The 24527-nt window shown below is 44.1% G+C and overlaps 1 protein-coding gene across 1 annotated transcript in view; it reads right to left on the minus strand.

The window, feature by feature from the left end:
* Positions 1-693: 693 nt before the first annotated feature.
* ATXN1 (ataxin 1) overlaps positions 694-24527 on the minus strand; it is an 88945-nt gene continuing 65111 nt past the window's right edge. The window contains exon 2 of the mRNA XM_030211282.1: positions 694-2268. Within this exon, the coding sequence (XP_030067142.1) occupies positions 1735-2268 (534 nt within the window). The 3' untranslated portion in view covers positions 694-1734. The remainder of the gene's footprint in view (positions 2269-24527) is intronic.

Here is a 24527-nt window from a genome sequence, read left to right on the forward strand (position 1 = left end):
TGTGTGAACAGCATTTTAAGTGCTTAAAGACATTCTTTTGTTTCTCTCCTTTTCGTCGGCCAATTCCTTTTGTGGTGCCACATGGAAATTTGAAAAAGTGGCTCCAGCTGTCCGTAGTCATGAATTAAAACAGTACTAGCATTTAAAGACAAAAATCTGCAACCTAAATGCAAAAGAATGTGTTAGCGCTTCTGAAGGAGCAGTATAGTTCTACCTTGTGGGAGCGAACTCTCACGCCATGGCATGCATGTGTTTTTCTAACAACGTCTAAAAAGGTGCATAAGGGAGACCATGTGATCCAACAAAAAGCTCCTCCTGTCCTTATAACAGCAATGTAAGCCTACAGAAAAATTAAAAAATCCCTGAAACACTCAGGATTCCATGCAAAGCATGATCATCTGACACCTGACTGTCCTGAGCATTATGGACATCCAGGAAAGGTAGCTGCTCAGTGAAAAACTGGTGCAGATTGTGAAATTTATAAAAAAAAATTAGGTGGAGGCTCATTTTCAAAGGACATAAACTTAACAAGTTACATAGGTTACTACTGGGCTCATTTTCAAAGCACTTAGGAGTATGTTTACTAAGGTGTGTTAGCGTTTTTAATGCGCCTTTAAAGTTAAGGCATGTTAAACGCTAACGCATCTATACATTTCTATGGGCACATTAGTATTTAATGCATGTTAACGCGCATTAACAACGCTAACGCGCCTATAGCGTACCTTAGTAAACGTAGGCTGTTTATATGGCAGAAAGATAAACAAGGCGTTGGTTCCATAAGTTACTATGTAACTTTGTAAAGTGCTTTGAAAATACGCCTCTATGTAACTTTGTAAGTCCATGTGCTTTGAAAATGAGCACCGTAATGTTTTGTGTTCCACACATTCCTCAGTAAAACCAACTTTAACTGGGTGTATGCATGCAGATATACATACACAATACAGTCTCGATTATCTGACCTTCGCTAATCCGATAGACCCTCCTCCCCGGTGATGTCATTGTCTTATTTCTATTAAAAATATTTGCTTTAGAATCATTTTTGAAAATCAGGAACTCTATGTCTTTGTTTATGCTTTGTTTTAGGGGTTTGAGAAGTGTTTTCCGTATTATCCAACCACGGGTCGGTCCCGTTTATGTTGGATAATCGAGACTGTACTGTACGTATATCCTCTCCACCCAACAACACTAGTTTTACTAAGAAGTGTGGGGAATAAGAACTGAAGCATGACAATATCTAATAGTCTCTAATCATTCAACACTGATGGTGCATAATGCATGGGTTCTTGTTCTGTTTCTTGTGCCACAGAACTGCCAAATGACATTGTCACAGAGTTGCAACCCCTCACTGAAAGGCAAAACTGCACACATGCATAGCACTGAGTTCTTCCTCTCACTGCAAATCCCTGCATATCCTGAAGCAGCACAGTGGGAAAACTGTACCCTTGATGGTCAAGCAGTGTAAGAAAACCACAGGAGCCATGGGAACACATTTGTTTTCACCAGAGATGTTAAAAGGCCATACTGCCCCTTCTGTAGCTCTCAAGAAACCTAGTCACTGACAAAACACTTGTGGAAAGAACAGATGCACCAGTCCTCCTGCATAATACCAGCGGTAACTATAACAACAAGTTTATAACATAAACCTAGAATGAGATAACTGGTAAATACTGGGTTATTTAGCCTACAGTACAGTAATCTGGATACAAAAATGACAAGGGGTACGCCTAATTGCCTTTACTTGCCTACATTCGAGCGACCTTCAATGCAAATCTTAACCTCCTGAGGAATAAAAGAAGGCTTGGGAAGAGTCAAAGGCTGTTCCTCTTCAGACTTCTCTAATTTCCGTGTTTCGGGAGCTGACCACCTCCTCTTCCTTGTTGCCATGGGCTTGGTAGGTTCTGTTTTGGTAAGCAAGGGTGCAGCAGAGAATCCTATTTTGTCGGGAAACTTCAGTTCGCCATTCTCCGATAACATCTGAGCACTTCCCTGATTAATCCCATTTTCCTGCTCCACATACCTGCTGCGTCTACTTCCAGCTAGACTGTCACTCTTTGGGTGCTTCAGCAAAATGTTGGCTGAATCCATGGGCTGGCCCTTCTTAATTGAGCCATTCTTCAGGTTCTTGAGAGTGAGTGAGATGCAAACATCCCCAACCGAGAGTCTGGAACATGGCAAATCAAACAACTGACTGGTTCTTTCAGGGCAGCAGGATGACCAGCCTTGTCCAAAAACGAAAAAAGGGTATTCTATCAACACTTCCACGCTGACCTGTGTAAGAAAGAAAAAGGCAACAGAAAGATATGAGAATGGCTGTGTTCCTCCAGATTTCTATTGTATTTATTTTTCACTCAGGGGCATTATCTCCTAATGGGTTAGTTTTGCATATACCATGACAAAGACATGGTTAGTCAATTGTTGCAGTCACTTTATCAGTGGCTGCTACATCTATGGGATGAATCCGTTTCCACTAAGAACCTATTCAGCATTCTTATTCACGCCACTACACTAGGAAACGGATTTGACGTCTGCTCTCATGAACAGGATAGAATGTCTTTTTGGATAAGTCACCCACAAAGCAAAAACGTACCCACATTTTGATACTCATTTTGAATTCTGTTCACAGGTATTTAAAAAACAGCATTATACTAAGCATTGAAGGATTGCCGTACACTCTATGTTGATTTAAGCTTCAGTTTATCCGTATTCCTTGCTGTAATTTGATAACAAAGATATAAAGGGCCCAATGTCCAAGGCAATTTAGGCAGGCAGAAGAGCTCCTGTCTGTTTAAATCACACTCAGCAGGCTAGCTGCCAATACTCAGCAGTACTTAACCAGCCAGTGCCACTGAATATCTGGCCTTCTTGAAACTGGGCAGCAGATGGATGTTATGGGGGTGGAGCTGGGGAGGAACTGGCTGTTATACGGATGCTGACAATATTTAGTGCTGGTGGCTGCATAGCTGATAGGACTGTACAAAATGCAGTCCTTACAATGCCAGTTTAGCTATGTGGGTGCTGGCACTGAATACTGGCTGGCATCCACATAGCTTTGCATCGTTCTCATCCCCCTCCTGATCGTCCCCAAAAGAAGCATACCCCCCCGAAAGCAACAAACCTCCCAACATCCCCCTGAAATAGTCAAGAAATCCCCCAAATAACCCAATTTCCCCTCTCAACCCACTCAAGCACCGCTCCACATGACCTTATGCCTCTGCACCCAAAGATGCTTCCCACTCCACATCCCAGTAGGCCCCTGCAGGCCTACTTGACCATCCCTAGTGGTCCAGTGGTTACTGCAGGCAGGAGTACACCCCACTCAATTCTGCTCCTAGTAGCTCTGGTAGCAAAATGGCTGCTGCGACTTCTAGCGTTTGCCTCAGGGGATAGTGACCAAAGCCCACAGGTAAGCAGGACACACAGTTACTGGAATGAAGTACTGGGAATGGGATATGTACAGAGAAATTCACATCGGCAGGCAAATACACTAAGCCAGTAGTAAATCAGAATGCATTTAAAATATCAGATTGTAACTGGGGAAAGCAACAGTAGAAGGAGTGGTGCAATTCCTAAGGCCAGAAAACAAAAGAGCAGGAGTGGCCTAGTGGTTAGAGCACCAGTCTTGCAATCCAGAGGTGGTCAGTTCAAATCCCACTGCTGCACCTTGGACAAGTCACTTAACCCTCCATTGCCTCAGGTACAAACTTAGATTGTGAGCCCTCCTGGGACAGAGGGATATCCAGTGTACCTGAATGTAACTCACCTTGAGCTACTACTGAAAAAGGTGTGAGCAAAATCTAAAATAAATAAAGACAGAGAGGCTCCCAAGCAGTGGTGTCTCTAGACCAGGGGCGTATCTGGACTCCGGCGGTAGGGGGGGCCAGAGCCAGAGAGAGGGGGCACATTTTAGCCCCCCCCCCCCCCTCCGCCGAGCCCCCACCGCCACCAATGACTCTCTCCACCCCCCCCTCCCGCCGCCAACCCTCCCCCGCTGCCGTTCTTACTTTTGCTGGCGGGGGACCCCAACCCCCGCCAGCCGAGGTCTGCTTCCACCTGCCGCTGCCGTAAAAACTTCTTCTTCAGCCGGCGGGGGACCCCAAACCCCCGCCAGCCGCCCCGCGGTGTTTAAAATTCATCTTCGGCCTCCCTGGCCGTGCTGCTGTGATAGGCGCTGTTGAAATCCACTTCGGAGTCTGACGTCGTTGTACGTTGTATGTGCTGCGACGTCAGACTCCGAAGTGGATTTCAACAGCGCCTATCACAGCAGCACGGCCACGGAGGCCGAAGATGAATTTTAAACACCGCGGGGCGGCTGGCAGGGGTTTGGGGTCCCCCGCCGGCTGAAGAAGAAGTTTTTACGGCAGCGGCAGGTGGAAGCAGACCTCGTATGGCGGGGGTTGGGGTCCCCCGCCAGCAAAAGTAAGAACGGCAGCGGGGGAGGGTTGATGGCGGTAGGGGGGTCCAGGGCAAAATCTGCGGGGGCCCAGGCCCCTGAGGCCCCACGCAGATACGCCCCTGCTCTAGACAGAAATAATTGGGGTGGCAACAGGGGTATGAGGGTGGTGGCAAGACAAAATGGCATTTCTGCACATCAAAGTCCTATTAAAGTAGCAATATAAGACACCAGGGCCTTCTACGCATAAAGAAACCATTCTCCCTCCAGCCAATTTCAGTTACTCGATAAAACTGCCATTATAATTCATACTGTCAAAATTCTTCTGTGTGGCAGTGAAGTCTGAATTCTCTTCAGTAGTGGTTTTCAAACTTGTCCTGGGGAACCACCAGCCAGTTCAGTTTTCAGGATCTCTCTAATGAATATGTATGACAGAGAATAGCACATAATGGAGGAGTGGCCTAGTGGTTAGGGTGGTGGACTCTGGTCCTGGGGAACTGAGTTTGATTCCCACTTCAGGCACAGGCAGCTCCTTGTGACTCTGGGCAAGTCACTTAACCCTTCATTGCCCCAGGTACAAATAAGTACCTATATATGTAAGCCGCATTGAGCCTGCCATGAGTGGGAAAGCGCGGGGTACAAATGTAACTAAAATAAAAAATAAATAACTAATGGAGGTGGAGGCGTGAAAATCTCTCTCATACAGTACTTATTCGTTGTGGATATCCTGAAAACCCAACTGACTGGTTATCCTCCAGGACAGGCTTGAGAACCACTGCTCTACAGTTCGGTCAGAATCTCAATATAAACCCAGAAGCCAGTTCTGTATCACAAATTTCATATTCCCCAACAAAAGGAGCTCAATCTCCCTCACCATATAAAAATATTGAAATTATGATCATCACCTCAAGAACAGCACATGCTCCTTCTACTGCCGGACACTTTGTTTAAAGTAGACAGGTTTTTGTTTGTGTGATGACTACAAGATGTGCAGACCACTGGCCTTGAGCATTTTTATTTTGGGCAAGGTGGCCCTTGCCCCAAAGCCTGCCTTCAAATAGGGCCAGACTGCGAAATAACACAAAACCCTGCAAAAAGACACTCAAAGCCTATACAGAAAACAAAGGCAGTGCTATAAATATTACATTGGGCCTTAGATCACCAGTATGGGAAACTGGAACGAGCTGGACTGTCACACATTCCTACACAGACACAATACGCTAACAGAATCTGTCACCTCAGTCACACATGCAGCACATGGACAGACCCTCATGTAATACAGAATAGGGACCCACAAAAAACATGAAGATAAAAAAAAATGAAATGGAGACTCCCAAGAAAGCCAGACTCTATAAGCAGGGCAAATACTGGCAAAAGAGAAACAGAAATGCATTTTCTCCTGTACTCTGCAAAACATAACAACAGAAAAATTGTACATTTCACAAAGCAGACATATACCAATCCTTAAAAAGTATTAAATAAAAACATATTTTTTTTGTTTTCTACCTTTGTTGTCTGAGCATTTTATTTTTCTAATTGGTCTGGTCTTAAGTTTCTTCCACTTTCCATGTGTCTTCTAAATTCTTTTCCAAGTTGTTTTTTTCCATTTCTTCTCTCCTCTTTTCTTCCTTTCCTTCTCTACATATGTTTGGCACTGATCTTTCATTTTATGTTTTTTCCTCACTTTTCTCTTCATTTACATCTGCCCATTTGATTTTACCCTCATTCTCCTTTTCTCTCACCCTCTAGACTAAGGAGTCTCCTTTTCACTTCTCACTTCTCCTTTACCTACTGGCTTTCCCATCCCCTCTCCAGCACTCCCATTGCCCCCTCTGTCTATCTACTTCCCTAGTCTCCTATCCCCCCCTTCTTCTACCCACTTCCTTAGTCCCCCGTTTCCATCCTCTGTACCCTCCACTGCATCTTATCACCCAGCTCTGTCCCCATCTCTCCTTCCTTCCAAGGTCAGTCTTCTTCTCTTACCCTACACTCCATGTCCTATTGCCTCTCTTTCACCATCTTTTAACCCCATTTCCAACCTCACTCAACCCCTTCAGAGACCCATCCCCTTCCTGGTATTTTTAGAGCGCTGTTTGGAACAGCAAGGGGCTTCTGATCATCTGGGTGTTAGTCCACTAGCACTACTCATTCAACAATCTGGGATTTCCTTCCACTTCTATGCAGATAACATCTTGCTTTTATAAAACACTCATTACTGAAAAATGCCAAGAATTATGCATTTGGCATGCAAAAATATGAGGGAGCAGGACACAACAGAAAACAATGGCCATAAATCAAGAAAGGGACCTTGAGGTGATTACAGCCAATGATTTTCGAAGTACTGAAACAGTACAACAAGGCAAAACGGGCAATGGCCAAAGCCAGGAAGATGTTATGGTGCACAGGGAAGGCATATGTAATAGAACTGTACTGATAACTGATGAGACCTCCCAGAGTAAGATTGTTTCTAGTTCTGAAGGCCACACCTCAGGAAGGACACAGATATTGTAGAGGCAATCTAGAGAAGTGGTTATCAAAATGGCCCAGGATTTGTTTGAAAAGTCCTACAAAATGAGACTTAAGGACCTAGGTATGTGCACCCTATAGGACAGGAGAGATGTAAATGAAGGGATGTTCTGGAATAAGATATCATGAAATAAGGCTCTGAGGAAGTTGCTGCAGGCGTAACATCAAAACATTATTTCACAGGAAGCCTGGTGGATGTGCAGAATAGAGAGACAAACCGAGAAGAAAACAAACCTCCGCACTGGTAAAACCAAAGAACAAAGTCACAGCGAAGGAGACAGAATGGATGATGCTAAAAAACTTCTACTGGACTCAAAAAAGGTTCACAGCAAAAGTTTTCCAGAATTATACATGTACTTGTTTTCATGATTTGTCTTCCCCTTAAGATAGCTTTATGATTAATCATAATTTTGTTTTTAATATTTCAATAGTCTAATGGATGTAATAGAGATGAAGTATGTAAACTGTGACCGTGACTGGATTTGTTTTCCAGAATTATACATGTACTTGTTTTCATGTTTTCCAGGATTATACATGTACTTGCTTTTGAGTTTTCAGATTTTGATATTTTTCAATTATCCTGTATCATTTCTGTAGGATTATATATGTACTCTCTGTTGCAAGATTATTTACGTACCAGATTTTATAATTTTATTATACATTTTTTACAATTTATTATGAACTAATTTGCATGTTTATTTTTGGTCTTCCGCGATTAGCTTTACCATTTTATTAGACATATGTCATGTACATTTGTAAGATTTTATTATTTTAATATATATATGTCATGCACAGTTTCAAGACTTTATCATGCTCATATTATGTATTGTTTTTTAGGGACTCCTGAGGCAGGCCTGAGCGGCTGAAACACGACTCCTGTCGAGTCCAGATTGTATCAATAAAACTTTAGCTGTGAACTTTTTTGGCATCATACATTCTGTCTCCTTCGCTGCGTTCTTTGGATGTGCAGAACAACCTTTCAAAGCAGGTGGTGGAGACTAAAACTGTTAGCAGACTTTCAGAAAGAATCAGCTAAGCAGAATGGATCCTTAGTCGCAAAATGTGAAGAGATTGTGGAATTACAGTCTTGCAGCACGTTTTTAAGAGCTTGAAGAGCCCTTACTCAAACAATTCAACTAGAAATAAAGTCCTCTCATGTTAAAGTGATAAGGAACTTGGTACTGACAAAGACAGTTTAGCTAAGGTTATGGTACAGGACACCATACTGATCATCAGACTGCATGGCCCACCACAAACACTGAATCAGAGCAAAACTATGGTAAAACAAGGATCCTAGATTTCAGAAGGGCTATCGTTAAGAAAATGAATAATTTTGCTAGGCTGGTTAGGAGCAGGACATCTAAGCAACAGAGAGGAACTATGGACAGCAACAAAAAGCAGTACTGACAGGCATGAAATCTTTGCATTAGAGCATTAGCAAGAGGATGAGGATGAAAAGATCTCTATGGTTTACCCAAGAATTAGGAGAAAAGGTGAAAGCAAAAAAAAAAAAGCATTCATTCTGGGAAAACAGGCACACTGCCATTCCTGGCCTGGATGGCACCAGGGGCGGAGCACCGATGCGCCCCCCCCCCCCGGGTGCAATGCGCCCCCCCCCGCTAGATGACACCTCCCCCCCTCCGGGGAAATGACACCCGCCCCGGGTGCACGCCGCTGGGGGGGGGGGGTGCCGCGGCGCGCGCCTACTCCTCCGAGTTCGCTAAACTTTGTTCGCTGCAGCTCCCTCTGCCCCGGAACAGGCAGAGGGAGCTGCAGCGAACGAACAAAGTTTAGCGAACTCGGAGAAGCAGGCGCGCGCCGCGGCACCCCCCAGCGGCGTGCACCCGGGGCGGACCGCCCCCACCCCCTTGGTACACCACTGAACAGACACAAGACTAGGAGGACAATGTGAGGAATGTGGAATGTTCTCCCTCTAGAGTTACATGGGGAGTCTGATTCATTTTAAGGTTTAAGACTGGGTTGTTTTGCTGTGTTTTGGGGGAGATTGATGGTTATTAGGGATGGCTCTGGGTTGGATGGGTGCAGGTACAGTTAAGATATGATTTCAGAAATCCTGTCTTACAGATCACATTGATTGATGTATGGGTAAGAGTCATGTATTTGATATACTAACTTTCTGTGCTATAACCAAAGCAGTTTACATATTATATACAGGTATTTCCTATGTCCCTAGTGGGCACACAATCTAATTTTTTGTACTATACAGAGGTGTTACAGGTATGTTGTTTATAAGCACAAATAAATACATACCGTTACCTAGAAAACCAAAGTGAGGTAGAAAGGGTAATTAAAAATGTGAAGACGCGAGTAAAATAGGTAAAGACAGGGGATGGAACTTTATGTATGCAAGGGAAGAGGGGACGGTCAATGGGATAATAGTAAAAATTAAAGGGGAGAACAGTTTCAGTTAAGAGAAGGGTCAGGAGAAGGCAGATATCATAAACAAAGACTTCCCCTCAGTATTCACATTAGAGACCAACTGTAATGCATAAAAGGTAAGGACATAAGAGCCTGTGAAGAAAATACACTACCATAAAATGTAGGTGCAGAATTCAACATACTGGAACAAATTAAACAGAGCATGAGACCTGATTGATACATCCCAGAATACTAAAGGGCTAAATGAAGCTCAGATCATTCTCTGTGGACACCCCTTAAATAAAAAAAAACGTAGAAAAGAAACTAATGACTCTTTAGTAAGAGGGCAATTGGAACTTTGACTCATTTGATATACGAGTGTCCAAATTTGCAAGTCTATTAGAAGGATGTGTGGCAAAGCATAACATTAATTTGTCGCTGAAAGTCATTACTTGGAAGTCCTTACTTCTTTCAGTTACCATTCCAAATCCTACTAAATGACTCTTTGATTTTTGAATTACAGTGGCACTAAGAGTTACTGTAAATCATTGGAAGGATCATAGTGATGTGCATGTTGTTCTATGGTGGCAATGGGTCTGTTTATTTAGAAAATATGAGAAGATATTAGAGGAAAAGGGGCTTACTGGTGCCTAAATGAAAAAGCAAGTGGGAGTTGTTGGATCATATTACCACCACTCTGTAAAAGGGCCCCTAAAACTTTCAGGTCAGCAATTGTGTGATTCTTATCATACCAATGTTCGACCAGGGGTGCATTAATTATATGACGACTAATGCAACTTCTGTGTTCAATAATGCGAGTCTTTATAATACGTTTGGTATCTCCCACGTATATCAATGGACATGGACAGATGATTATATACACAACCTGACTTGTGTTGCAGTTAGAAGTGTGTTTTAGTTGGTATTCTCTACCAGTATGTGGATGATGTAGACAAAAAACTGTTAAGAGAGGAACGGAGGACCATTTATTACATGAATCTATTAAGTCCACGAGGTTTAAACACTGATTTGGAACTTACACATTTCTTATAATTCATTTTTGATTATTATATTATCTGCCATTTGTCCTTATTGCTATTTACTTATTTATGATTTCCTTATAGTTTTACCTGTGGGTCCATCTTCATCATCTTTGTTGCCTGCTGTATACATTTTAGTCCCTATGTTGACTGTTTTACTTTTATTTTATTTATTTATTATTAATTTTATCATGTTTCATCTGGTATCTTTTTAACCGGTTATTTTAGCCAGCTTTAACTAGTTATTGTTTTACTCGGTTTCAGCTGCCTTTTCTGCGATACATCCATTATAAAGAGCACTATTTGAATATGCATGGAGCATGCATTTAAATAGATTATATCCTTGGCACGGCATTTTTCTTATAACAAAGTGGCTGCCTTCGGCTGCTCTGTTTGACCAGTTCATCTCCTTGATAAGTTTTATTAAATTTTGTTATTTTTTTTTTTTTGAGCTGCAGCTGTCAATGTGCCATTTATAGATGTTCCTTTCTCAGCAGGTTTTTACTTAGCCAATCTTTTAGATTTGACCGGGTTTTGCTCCTCTTAATGTTTGACTCTAAAGTCTCAACTTTTAATTTCAGCCAGTTTTATGCCTTGTTTTATAGGTTTATCTATACTCCTTTTTATGAGTTCATGTGGTTAGTTTTTATGGGAGCAATACGTACTTTTAACTGAGTCTTTTTGAACTGTGGATTTCAGTGCCTTTTTAATGTTAATCAGCTATCATTTACATTCTCATTAATTTATGCCTTTTTTTTACACTTCCTGTGTTTATATGGTTTTAGAAATACCTGCTTGGCATGGCTGTTTAATCGTAGTTTGTGTTTTATTATGGTCCTCTTCCTTTTATTTGTTTTATTTATTTATAGCAGCATTTTCCAAACAAGTTTGGTTTGATGTGGCTTACAAATTTGGTTAGTACAGATCAGGGGCGTATCTGCGTGGGGCCACAGGGGCCTGGGCCCCCGCAGATTTCGCCCTGGCCCCCCTCCCCGCCGTCAACCCTCCCCCGCTGCTTACTTTTGCTGGCGCCGAGGTCCGACCCGCAATCTCCGTTTTTCGTCTTCCTCCGTGGCCATGCTTCCAGGAAGTAACGCTGCAGTGCTGATTCGTTGAATCCAGTTCGGCGTCTGACGTCAGACGTCGAACTGGGGTCAACGAATCAGCACTGCAGCGTTACTTCCTGGAAGCATGGCCACGGAGGAAGACGAAAAACGGAGACTGCGGGTCGGGACCTCGGCGCCAGCAAAAGTAAGCAGCGGGGGAGGGCTGACGGCGGGGAGGGGGTGGAGAGAGGCGGCGGCGGCGGGGGGGGGGAGGGAGGCAAAAATGTGCCCCCCCTCTCTGGCTCTGGCCCCCCCTACCGCCGGATTCCAGATACGCCCCTGGTACAGATAGAGAAATAGATTTTAAGAAGATAGAAAGGGGGAGCGGAACAAGAGAACTACATTTTGATAGACTTTCATTGAAATGCAGATTGAGAGACTAGATTGGTGCCTAGAAGATCAAATGGAGGTCTTAGGGAGTGAGGGGGCAGATGGTTGAGTTGGAGAGAGTCAGGGTAAAGTGAGCTAGCATGTTCGGTTTTTGTTTTCTGTGGGTATGAACTTTTTGAACAGGTAAGTTTGAGCACAGGAGCCAACTTTTCAAAATAATTGGGGGTGCTGATTTTTTTTAACAGGTGGTGCATTCCCCTCCCCCTTCTCCCCACCTCTGAATTCCAGGTCCCCCTTCCTCAGAGTTCCAGCCCCCCTCTCTCTCCTCTGAGTTCCAGGACCCCCTCCCCCATCTTCCTCCCTCTCCTCCGAGTGCCAGCCCGACCTATGTTGCCCGCCCTCTTCTCCCTCAACAGTCCACCGCCTGCCCCTCGCCTTCCTGCGTACTGCCCAGAATTTAAAAGTCATCTTACCTTGGGGTCCGGCAGCAGCAGTGAAAGGCGAGCAGGCTCGGCGCTTCAGCCTTCCTTTCCCTTCTCTCTCAGCTCTACCACAGATTTAGTTCTTATTATCTAATTCCGTTTCTCTAATTTTTAATGGTTTGTTCCTGGGATTTGCTGGATTGTTATATATTAACTGAAGCTAAAGAGGCTTTTCTGGTTTTTCTTCTCGTTAATTGTTAATGATATTGTTTGTAAATTTGATTCAGTTGATTTTGGTAATTTAGCTTTTGAATTAGAATAATAAAAATATTCAAACACAATACAATTTGTTTCTGTTTAAGTGGACTTGTCATTTTGAAATTAATAAATAAACTGAAGAAAATTAGACAAAGCAAATATATAACTTAGCAACACACATGAATAGAAACAAAGGGCCCAATATGCTCCAGACCTTGAGAGTTATGCTCACAAATTGGCCTCTTTCAAAATTTGCATAAAATTATAATCTTTCACTAAGAGAGTGGCTCAAGGTAGTTACTGATGCTGAACACCGAGCACCAATATGCCAACTAGTGTAAGTTGGCATTGGTATACTAATGTTAGCTATGCCAGGCGTAAATGTTTACACCCAAGCGTGCCATGGTATGCGTATAACTTACAATTTCTATACCTCACATATTTATAAGACATGCCATGCCCCTCCTATGGTCCCCTCACATGTACACTCCCTTCTAGTTATGTGCTATTTTAGAGAATAGCGCTTATCCCCAGATTATGATAGATTCTACATATGGCGCCTGAAAAATCAGTGCCAAGAAAATTTTTGCTTAGGTGCATTCTATAAACCACACCTAGATTTAGGGTTTATAGAATACTCCTTGCAGCCATGCCTGCACCTAACTCCAGATGCATCCATTCACGCCAAGTAATAGTATAAATACCAGTGCCTAAGTAAGGCACAGAGTGGGTGTATTCTACAACCCTGGGTGTAAGACTCAGAAAACCCACCCATTCCAAGCTCATGACCATGTCCCCTTATTTGGCAGCATGCATTAGAATTTACATGCACCACTTTACAGAATATGCCTAGCAAGTTGTGCATGTAAATTCTAAATAATGCCACTAAGCATCAATAATGAGCTTGTTAAGTGGCAATTATCGACAGCAACTGGCTTGTTAAGTAATTAAATTACACGCGCAAATCCAGAATATGACCGGATTTCCATGTGCAATTTCAGTCGTGCTACACAGAATCCGGGGGATAGCGCCAAAATTGAGGCACTGGAATTTGTGTGCGGATCTGAGATCCACTTAACTGGAACTAATCGGTGCTGGATTGAAGTTGTGCACGGATCTCCCCTGCATGCTGTTCTGTAATTTAGCACCTCACTTTTTCTGCACACAACTCGAAAGGGGACATGGCCATGGGAGGGGCATAGATAGGTCATGGACATTCCCAAACGTTAGGCACCAAATTATAGAATTGTGCCAATCTGCACCTAAGTGGGTGCCGGACCTACACCTGCTTCTATCAGGCATAAGTCCGGCACCCAAAATTAACCTCCCACCTGTGCACTATGCCAGCATTCTATGAAGCTAAGGTGCCCTTTATAAAATAGGGGCTCAGCACGGATCAGTTCAGTGCTACATATAGAATCCCCCTTACTGAACATACATAAGTACCAATTATATCAGCGTGCGTAACTACATGTGTGCCCTTCACACTTCTAAAATTAGGAGCATAAAATGTGGGTGCTGACAGAGTGGGGTGGGGGAAAAAAGTTAGGAGCTTAACACCGATGTTCAGCAATAGACTCAGAAATGAGGCTCATTATTTTAGGCAAATGAATGACTGTCTTAAATTTGTAAGTGTAACTTTCAAGCTCCTAAATTAATATGGCTTTTCAGTTGAAAACTTAGGATCTCTAGTTTGGCTGAATATAGGCCACAAATCTAGGAGTTCAAAAATTCTTTTTGAGTATCATCAGGCCCAAAGGGCTTAATTTTATAACAGGACACCTAGGTGAAAGCTCCAAACAAAGGGACCTCTTTTAAGCCTATTTTATAAAAGCACAAAAACATCTACTGGCTTTTATAAAATAAGTTCCCCAAACCAGCCCCAGTAGAGGGCAAATCGTGTTGCAAACATTCACATCTGGGCTGAAAAAGGTGCGAATGTGCACATGTACACTATACATGCACAAGTGTATGTTCTAGAATATGTGAATACATTACACTCCATCTCCTAATTACATCTCCAGAAAGGCCTTTGCACACACAGATCACATAAGAGTAGGTCTGTACCTCTTATATGCATATATGATCACACAGGGCCAGATTCAGTAAATGGTGATGTTATGATATGAGCTAAGAGTATTCTGTAAAGAACGCTCTGCGCAGAACACCCTTTACAAAATACTAGCTTGGGGTGCTTTTCGCACCTAATTTTATGTGCGAGAGTTTAGGCCTGCCAACAGGCGTATATAAATGATATATGGTTTATCACCCTCCTACACGCAACAAATATCTGATGTAGTTAAAAAGTCCTTTTTTCACTTAAGGAAGCTCCGTTCAATTAGAAATTTAATAAGTAGAGACTCTTTAGAAACACTGACGTATGCGTATATTACATCACGGTTAGATTATTGTAATGTTATCTATGCAGGGATTACCAAAGTGAATTTTAAAAGAATATAAAGAATTCAAAATACAGCAGCACGTATGATCTGTAGGGCACGGAGAGATGACATTATAACACCTTTATTATATCAACTGCATTGGCTTCCGATTGAAACAAGAGTCAAATTTAAAATGCTTGTCTTAACACATAAGGCATTTCATGTACTTAATCCTAGCTATTTATCTAACCTGACAATTCCTTATTCTCCTGCACGGACTCTCAGATCACTAACAGACAATAGGCTAGTCATTCCTTCGCCTACTAAGGCTCGATAGGAATCCACGCGTGCATCGGCGTTCTTCTTTCTGTCTCCTACTCTTTGGAACGGACTTCCAAAAGAGAATAGATTGGAGAAATCCTACACTCACTTTCGAAAACTGCTGAAGACTTTTCTTTTTACCAATCAGAATCTATAAGAGTAGGGTAGGTGTTAAAATCCAGGTTAAACTGTATTTGATTGTATTTAATTTAGATAACTGTTTTATTAGTTATGTTCTTATTATTTTTTGGTTTGTTGTGCTTTCCTATTATTGACTGGAGTTCCTATTTGTTTGGTTATGAGATGTATTTTTTAATGTAAACCATTCTGTTTTGTAATTGCAATAAGAAACGGTATATAAAAAGGAATAAATGATGATAAATGATGAACAACTAATTGATTTACCTTCACCTAATACAGTAGAAACATCTAGAGAATATCTCACGCTCCATTATCCAAATTGCAAAGGTCATTCTTACAAATCAATCCTTGTCGCAGGCTCCACCTATCTACCTAAGCATTTAAAGTACTTAGAAGACTATCTGAGATTCCGTAAATTACTAAAGCCTTTTCTATTAAGTACATATCTTATCAAAAGACAATAAACTAATGTTGCTGTCTCTCTTATATGTTTCAACATAACCAATGCTCTAGCCTAGCTTCATGACAAACACACAATTATTCCTAATATGCTAAAATGTTATAATTAATTATCTGACTGTATTATATTTTTGAATGTAAGACACATTGAACCTGAGCTTGTTCAGGATAATGTGGGATACAAATGTCATAATAATAATAATAAATGCTGGTCCCCAACTGATGGCAGTTAGGTGCGCAAATGCAGGTAGTCTAAAACATCGCATCTGATTTCTGGGAATGCCCCCCTAACCAACCCATGTCCTTCTCATGGCCACAACCTTTTTTGAGTTTACGTTATGAAATTTAGAGCATAGGTACATCGGCCCGTAACTCCTAAGTACAATCAATTAAGGGGCCCTTTTACTATAGGGTTGCCGCGCAGTAACCTAGCACTACCACCGGCAGTTCCACCCCCAGCACGTGGCATTTCCGTTGCTGCTGGAAGTTTTCAAAAATTATCACCACAGGCACTTACCCGGTTACCGCTGGGTTAGCGCGGAAGACCTTAACCACCCCACCCCCCCGAAATGGCCAGAAGGCAAGTGCAAATTTACCACACAGCCATTTCTTTTTCTCACCTTTTTACCTACTGCGGTAAAAGGGGACTCTGCATGCAGCAAAAACTTACACCGCCGCTAGTGCAGGGCCACGTTTACTGCAGATTAGTAAAGGGGGTCCTAAGTGCTTGTTAATTCCAATAAGTTACTGTTAGAGCCTAATTAGTGTATATGCAGACCTGAGATCTGGGCCGAAATTTGGGGGACATATACCAAAGCCGGGGTACAATTTTATAAAAGGCCTTTATAAGATTACACTGACAAAGTCCATTATAGAAAACTAGCGTTAGTCGGGGAGGGTGTGCCTCAGGTCAGATGCGACCATTTACACCTTGTCAATGGGATGCCTACATGTGCCTTACTTGGAAACAGGAGCATAGCCTCCCGATGCTTGCCCACGTATGTGCCCTCTACAGTTACACACTATCTCACAGATAGCGCACAAATTTACGCATACAAAATGTTGTACTATTCTGAGATGCACGACTAACTAAATTAGCAAATGAGCCAATCAGCACCAATAATTTGGCATTAACAATTATTGGCATGAATTACAATTTGGATTTGTGCACACATCCGGTTAAGTGTTATCCTATAAAGATCTGTACAAACATTTTTTACTAGTGAGGCAGCCATGGGCAAAGAAAGTGTTAACTCTGAGAAATAATTATATATATATAAGAAATGATATTAAAAGCTTGAAGTTTGAATTCTTTTCACTCTGCCAGCAAAGTAGTGAAGGAATGCAGGCTGGAATTAATTAGAGTCTAGTTTGGCCGAGCTAAGGTTAGGAAAGGTCAGTGAGAAATGCAACTCTGTCCCTTGTGAATTGCCAATGCTAGCTGGCACATCTGTAAATTATTAGGCTTACTGAATAGTTTTGTAAGCAGGCACGAGCCAGATATATGACATATTGTAGTTTAAGAATAGGCTGAAATACTATTTAGAAGTGCTTAATATGTAGATAGCTTAGATATAGATATATCTTATAAGATATATCTGATTATGCTTATTTTAGAATATGTTGTATTCTGTGTAAATTAATAATTCTGTGTAGGATGTTTGTTCAACTCTGTGTTACTTTTAAAATGATCCTTTGTCTGCTGTTTAAGGCTACAGTGAAGGGGGGCCAACATGTGTTTTGAATTAACTATGGTCTTAGCTAGTTCTGTGTATGGAGCTGAGAGGTGAAAAAAGGTCAGAACTAGTCAGCTCTCTTCTCCTTGATTAATTATAGGTAAAATGCAGGAATGGTCTTGGAAGTAATAACCTGATATGTATGCTATTAAGTAAGACTGACTTTTGACCTCTTTAATGAATGCCAGAGTTTAGTTAGCAGTTAGTACTAGGAATATGAGAAATCAATCATAATAACATGTAAGAGACTGGAGCCCAAATGTCTGGCTTGAGGGGCCCCAGGTTAGAGGTCAGTTTAGGATGTCTGGAACCTATGTAACTGATATTTGTAGGGAGCTGATTGGTTGAGGCAAGGTAGCCAATCAATGTCTTAACCAATTGGGAGTAAAGGGGGCTAGGCTAGGAGGAGGGCTTAGGACCCTATTTAAGTGGGAGCAGAAGCAGTTTACGTCAGAAGGAGCTCAGAAGAAAGAGAAGGACAGAAGGAACAGACAGAAGAAGGAGACAAAGACACAGAGAGCTGAGAGAAAGACCCAGAGAGCTGAGAGAAAGACCCAGAGAGCTGAGAGAAAGAGAAGAGAGCTAGAACTGATGTCTTGCTTTGTTTGCTGGCAAATAAAGAAGATTACTCTCTCATTCTGGTGTGTGCTGTCTGACTCCTGAAGTATCACAAATTCCTATCTCAATTCCTGCAACAATTCTTGGTGGCAGCGGTGGGATTATGAATCCTGCATTAATCCCAGTACCTAACTGACTGGAGAACATTCGCCGGGTATGTATTTTGTATTCTGTATTGTAATCCTAGCTAGGAAATTGTAAAACCAGCCCCTCAAGAAGGAGGGAAGGAGAATCTGATCAATTCTCAGCAAAGGCCCTAGTACCTTCTAGTCGCGGGGACTAGAAGCGAAAACGCTTGAGCTTATCTGTATCTGAGAAATCTGAAATTGTTGGGTGGGATTTTCTGTATGGAATGTGTGATGAGTGAATGATTAAATGAGTGCGGACTTCTTATAGCTGCATTTCCAATTAACGCGAGTTCAATTGGTCAGCAACGGAAGGAAGCGATTGTTGTCTGTCTACCTAGTGTCTCGAGAGTGCAGACCCCTTACTGCATTCTCAAAAATTCCCTCCCTTTTTGTGTGTTGTAACTGTAAGCATTATGGGTGGGACATCATCTAGACAAATTGTTACCCCCCTAGATTGTATGCTTAGAAATTTCAAGAAAGGCTTTTTAATTAATGACTATGGACAGACTTTAAGCTCAAGTACTTTAAGAACCTTGTGTGAAGTTGAGTGGCCATCTATGGGAGTGGGGTGGCCCCCTAGTGGCAGCTTAGATATTGAAGTAATCCGGAAGGTCTATAGCATAGTAGTAGGAGAATCAGAATATTCTGAACAACTCCCTTATATAGATTCCTGGGACAGCCTTGTGACTGACCCTCCCTCCTGGTTGAAAACTTATATGGGATCCCCAGTAAAATTCATGTTAGGTCGTGTTCAAAGAAAGATTAGAAAATCTAAACTAGAAGAGGGAAAGAGCCCCAGGAAGCTTACCACCCAATCGGTGGCTTCCGCCCCTACCCTGTCCGAGAAACCCATACTCTCTGATGACCCCTCAGACCTTGAGCCACCACCTTATGGCCCATTGTTGGGGTTCCGTGCCACCCCCAGAGATCCACGCCGCCCAGCCCAAGCCTCTCCAGCACAGGCTTCTCCGGATAGTTCTTCCCCTCCTGTGCCAAACCTGCCACACCCTAGGTTGGACTTTTCACCTGGCCTCTACCCTTCTGTGCCACATCCTCCCCTGTTAACCTCTGTAGACCCACTTTGGGCTCCACTCCCTGACTCCTCAACTCCTGACAGCCCAGCCTCTCCCTCTAGTACCCCTACCCACTCATTAGGGGCCCGGCATCCCTTTCAATGGACTGACTCACCTGTGACCACCTCTCAGTCTATGAGTACCCCTCCCCATCCCTCAGGGGTTCAACACACCTCCACTGAATGGGTTAGACCTGCTGCAATCACCTTTGAGCATGATAGGAGGGTAGCTCCTAGCTCTACCTCAGGTTCCATTCCCACCTCCTCGAGGGTTCTGCCACTCCGACAGGTAACTACCACTCGACCGGATCCTAATAATCAGGGTCAGGTTATACAGGCACAGGCCTATCAGTATGTACCCTTCACAACCACTGATCTCCTGAATTGGAAGACGCATTACCCCTCTTATACTGAAAAGCCTCAGGCAGTGGTGGACCTAGTGACTAGCATTATGGCCACCCATAACCCAACCTGGACTGATTGTCAACAACTTCTCCTGACCCTCTTCACAACTGAGGAGAGGCGGAAGATTTTGCAAAATGCTGAGGCCATCACGCGAGAGCGTGTTCCCGACGGGACACAGGATCCAGAGGGATGGGTTAGAGCTCGGTTTCCTCGCGCAGCTCCAGCTTGGGATCCAAATGATGGGCAGCACTATGAACTGTTGTCTGGCTATTGCCGGGACTTACTGGAAGGTATGAGGAAAGGCATAAAGAGGCCCATTAATCTGGCAAAGGTCTCTGAAATTCTCCAAGGGGCAACTGAATCCCCTGGGGCCTTTCTAGAGCGACTAATTGAAGCCTACAGAACATACACCCCATTTGACCCTGAAGCCCAAGAAAACCAGAGAATGGTGAATAGCGCATTGGTGGCCCAGAGTATGCCAGATATCCGGAAGAAGTTGCAGCGTCAGGAGGGATTCGCAGGGATGAATACCACCCAGCTAATTGAGATCGCAACCAAGGTTTTCATTAATAGAGATCAGGAGGTGCGCCGAGAGGCTGACCGGAAGATGCAGAAGAAGGCCGACCTTTTAGCGGCAGCCATTACTAATTCCACCCTTAACCGAGGTCGACCTCTAGCTAATGGGAAGCCAAAGTGGGACCCCGGACCACCAGCCAGGCCCCGAGATTCCTTCAATCAATCCCGGCCAAGGGGGGAGAATCCCAGACCAAGATTGGAGAGGGATCAGTGTGCCTATTGTAAGGAAAGAGGGCACTGGAAAGATGAATGCCCCCAGAGGCGCCAGGGACTGAGAAGGGGACCAGGAGATCGAGGAAGCCGAGGCCGAGTTCGAGAGGGAAGATATGAGCCTCCTGAATCTGACATCATCGGGATAGCCGAGATGGCAGAATGGGACGAATAGGACAGACCGGGTTCCTACAAACTGGGCTCCCAGGAACCTATGGTCAAGCTAACTATAGGGAGCCGCTCAATTCCATTCATGATTGATACAGGAGCTGAACATTCTGTTGTGACAGAGCGATTAGCGCCTGTGTCTGGAAAAACTGTCCGAGTGGTGGGAGCCACGGGGGTGCAGAACCGGAGGCCTTTCCTGACAACCCGTAGATGCCAATTAGGCTCACACATAGTCACTCATGAATTCCTGTATATGCCAGACTGTCCAATCCCTTTGTTAGGTCGAGACCTGCTGTCCAAGCTTAGGGCCCAAATTTCTTTTGACTCTGATGGCCAGACTTCAGTCTCCTTTCGGCCCCCGACATCCAGCCCTAAGGGTATATTGAGTTTCTGCTGCCCTCTTGAAGAAGAATGGCGGCTGCATCAGTCGCATGGCCAAGTTGACCTACCCCTGGCAGACAGCTTTCAGGTCAGTGGGGTATGGGCAGAAGATAATCCCCCAGGGTTGGCCCGAAATATTCCTCCTGTACATGTAGACTTACTTCCAAGTGCCCGGCCAATCCATCTTCGCCAATACCCAATTCCCAGAAAGGCTCTGGAAGGGATTCAAGCACATTTGAATCGTCTGTTATCCCATGGAATTATTCGACCTTGCCAGTCTCCATGGAATACGCCACTATTGCCAGTTCAGAAGCCAGGGACTGAGGACTACCGGCCAGTCCAAGACTTACGAGTGGTCAACAAATCCACTATCTCATTACACCCTGTAGTGCCTAATCCATATGTCCTGCTAGGATTGATACCTTCTGGAGCTACCCATTTCACGACACTAGACCTAAAAGATGCCTTCTTTTGTATTCGGGTGGCCCCCGCCAGTCAATTGCTTTTTGCCTTTCAATGGGAAAACCCAGTAACAGGAAGGAAGCTTCAGTATACATGGACCCGCCTGCCACAGGGGTTCAAGAATTCCCCCACCATTTTTGGGACTGCCCTAGGACAAGACCTTAAGACTTTTAAATCTGAGCCTTCCAGGCGAGTTTTACTCCAGTATGTAGATGACCTCCTGATTGCAGCAGTGACCCAGGAAGAGTGTTTTGAGGCTACCAGAGAATTGCTGGAGCTACTCTTGGATGCAGGCTATAAGGTCTCACGCTCAAAGGCCCAACTCTGTCAGTCAGAAGTGAAGTATCTGGGTTTTTGTATTTCCCAGGGAAGTCGGAGACTGGATGCTAGTAGGAAGCAAGCGGTAGCTGCAATTCCCCAACCCAAGTCCAGAAGAGAAGTTAGGGAATTTCTGGGAGCAGCTGGATTCTGCAGAATTTGGATTCCAAATTTTGCATTGATGGCGAAACCCCTTTACCAAGCCACAAAGGGGGGTGAAAAGGAACCATTTGAATGGGGACCTACTGCTCAACAATCCTTCATTGCCATAAAGAAAGCCCTACTCCAAGCCCCTGCGTTAGGCCTTCCTGATGTGGAGAAACCTTTCTCACTGTATGTCCATGAGCGACAGGGGGTTGCTCTGGGTGTGCTGACCCAGATGATGGGATCCTGGCAGAGGCCTGTTGCATACCTGTCTAAACAGCTGGATGGAGTGGCTAAAGGATGGCCAGCCTGTATGAGGGCCATTGCAGCAACAGCCTTACTGGTCCAGGAAGCTGATAAGTTGACCTTGGGGCAAGAACTGGTTGTTAAAGTCCCCCATGCAGTTCTCACCCTCATGGAGTATAAGGGCAACCACTGGTTTACAAATAACCGCATGGTTAAGTACCAAGCTAGCTTGTGTGAGAATCCACGGATACACCTGGAAACAGTGGCTACATTCAATCCCGCCACTCTTTTGCCAGCATCTGAGGGACCACCGGATCATGACTGTATCCAAACCATGGATGAAGTGTACTCTAGTCGACCAGATCTTAAAGATGTTCCATGGAGGGACCCAGATGTAATTTATTTCACAGATGGAAGCAGTTATGTGGAGAACTCCAAGCGATTGGCAGGCTATGCTGTGGTGACAGAGGACAAGGTGATAGAAGCAAGAGCCCTGCCCCAAGGAACTTCAGCCCAGAAAGCAGAACTTGTGGCCCTCATACGAGCTCTGGAGCTAGCAGCAGGACTGGTGACTAACATTTATACTGATTCCAAGTATGCCTTCACAACTCTACATGCTCATGGAGCTTTGTATAAGGAAAAGGGACTCATAAATGCTGCAGGCCAACCTGTTAAGTATGGACCTGAAATACTTCAGCTGCTAGAGGCTGTGTGGGCCCCTAAGAAGGTAGCTGTCATTCATTGCAGGGGACACCAAAGAATAGATACTCCAGTGGCCCGAGGGAATCGCCATGCTGATCGGGTGGCCAAGGAAGCTGCTCGAGGACCCCCAGCAACTACTGTGACTCCCCTGTTCCAAATTCGATTGCAAGAATGGACACCTATGTATACCCAAATGGAAGAGAAATGGGCTCAAGAAGAAGGTGCAGTAAGGAGACCTGATGGCTGGTTACATCTCCCTGATACCAGAGTTCTGGTGCCACGCCACCTAGCTTGGCCTGTAGTGTCTCAAGCTCATGACCTATCACACTTAGGGAAAACAGCACTAGCCCGCCTACTCAATCGAGTAGTGGTGCTGGAAGGATTGGATAGTCTGGTTGCCACTGCCTCTGCCCGATGTACTCTCTGTGCCCAGAATAATGCCCGTCAGGGACCCCGTATTCCACCAGGAGTTCAGTCTAGAGGACTAACACCCTTTGAGTCCCTAGTTATAGACTTCACAGAAATGCCCAGGAGCGGTAGGTTCCGATACCTCTTAGTCATGGTCTGTACCTTTTCTGGGTGGGTGGAAGCATATCCTACAGTCACTGAGAAAGCCACAGAAGTAGCTCGAGCTCTCCTTAGGGATGTCATCCCCAGGTATGGACTGCCCCTTGCCATAGGTTCAGATAATGGTCCCGCCTTTGTTGAAGCTACACTTCAGGCCCTGTCCCGCGCATTGCGCATTACCTGGAAATTGCATTGTGCCTATCGTCCCCAGAGTTCAGGGCAGGTTGAGCGAGCAAACAGAACCTTGAAAAATAGCCTAGCAAAGATTTGTCAGGAAACCCAACTGAAATGGCCACAGGCACTGCCACTAGCCCTCTTCCGCCTCCGATGCACCCCAACTAAAGGAACAGCCCTCTCTCCCTTTGAAATTGTGTATGGGAAGCCCCCAGCCATTTTACAGGGAATTAAGGGAGACATAGGGATTTTAGGGTCTGCCCAGGTGCAGGAACAGGTAGCCCTCTTGGGTAAGATAATTTCTGAGCTTCAGTCTTATGTGAGAGAAATAAACCCTGTCCCCTTCCAGGCTCAGGTACATTCCTTCCTGCCAGGGGATAGAGTTTGGGTGAAAGACTGGAAGCTCCAGCCTTTGGGGCCCCGATGGAAAGGACCTTTTACTGTTTTGCTTTCTACCCCTGCAGCTGTGAAGGTCGCAGGGATAACTCCATGGGTCCATTGGTCTCGAATTAAGTCTGCTGATCAGACTGAGCCCAGCACGGATCAGACGGAGCCTAAACAGTGGAGAGCAGAAAGTGATCCAGCGGAGCCATTGAAGTTGCGCCTGACCCGAACCAAAGAATCTACTAGCTGAAAAGAAGGGTCAACTGCATACTGCAGGAGCGGCTGAACTTCGGCTTCATACTGAGACTCTTTCTTGCCGGATTCTGGCTTTCTTGGAATTTGAGAGCTTGATCCTTGTCAGTTGAGGGTCTATCCCAACTGGTATAAGAACTCAAAGACTGAGAACATTATATGAGAGTAATCTGTGATTAGCACAGACTGTTGAAATATTATTGCTTAATTAGTTTGCTGTATTTGTTTTAG

The sequence above is a fragment of the Microcaecilia unicolor genome, chromosome 1 (assembly GCF_901765095.1).
Source record: "Microcaecilia unicolor chromosome 1, aMicUni1.1, whole genome shotgun sequence".
In the NCBI taxonomy this organism is placed as follows: domain Eukaryota; kingdom Metazoa; phylum Chordata; class Amphibia; order Gymnophiona; family Siphonopidae; genus Microcaecilia; species Microcaecilia unicolor.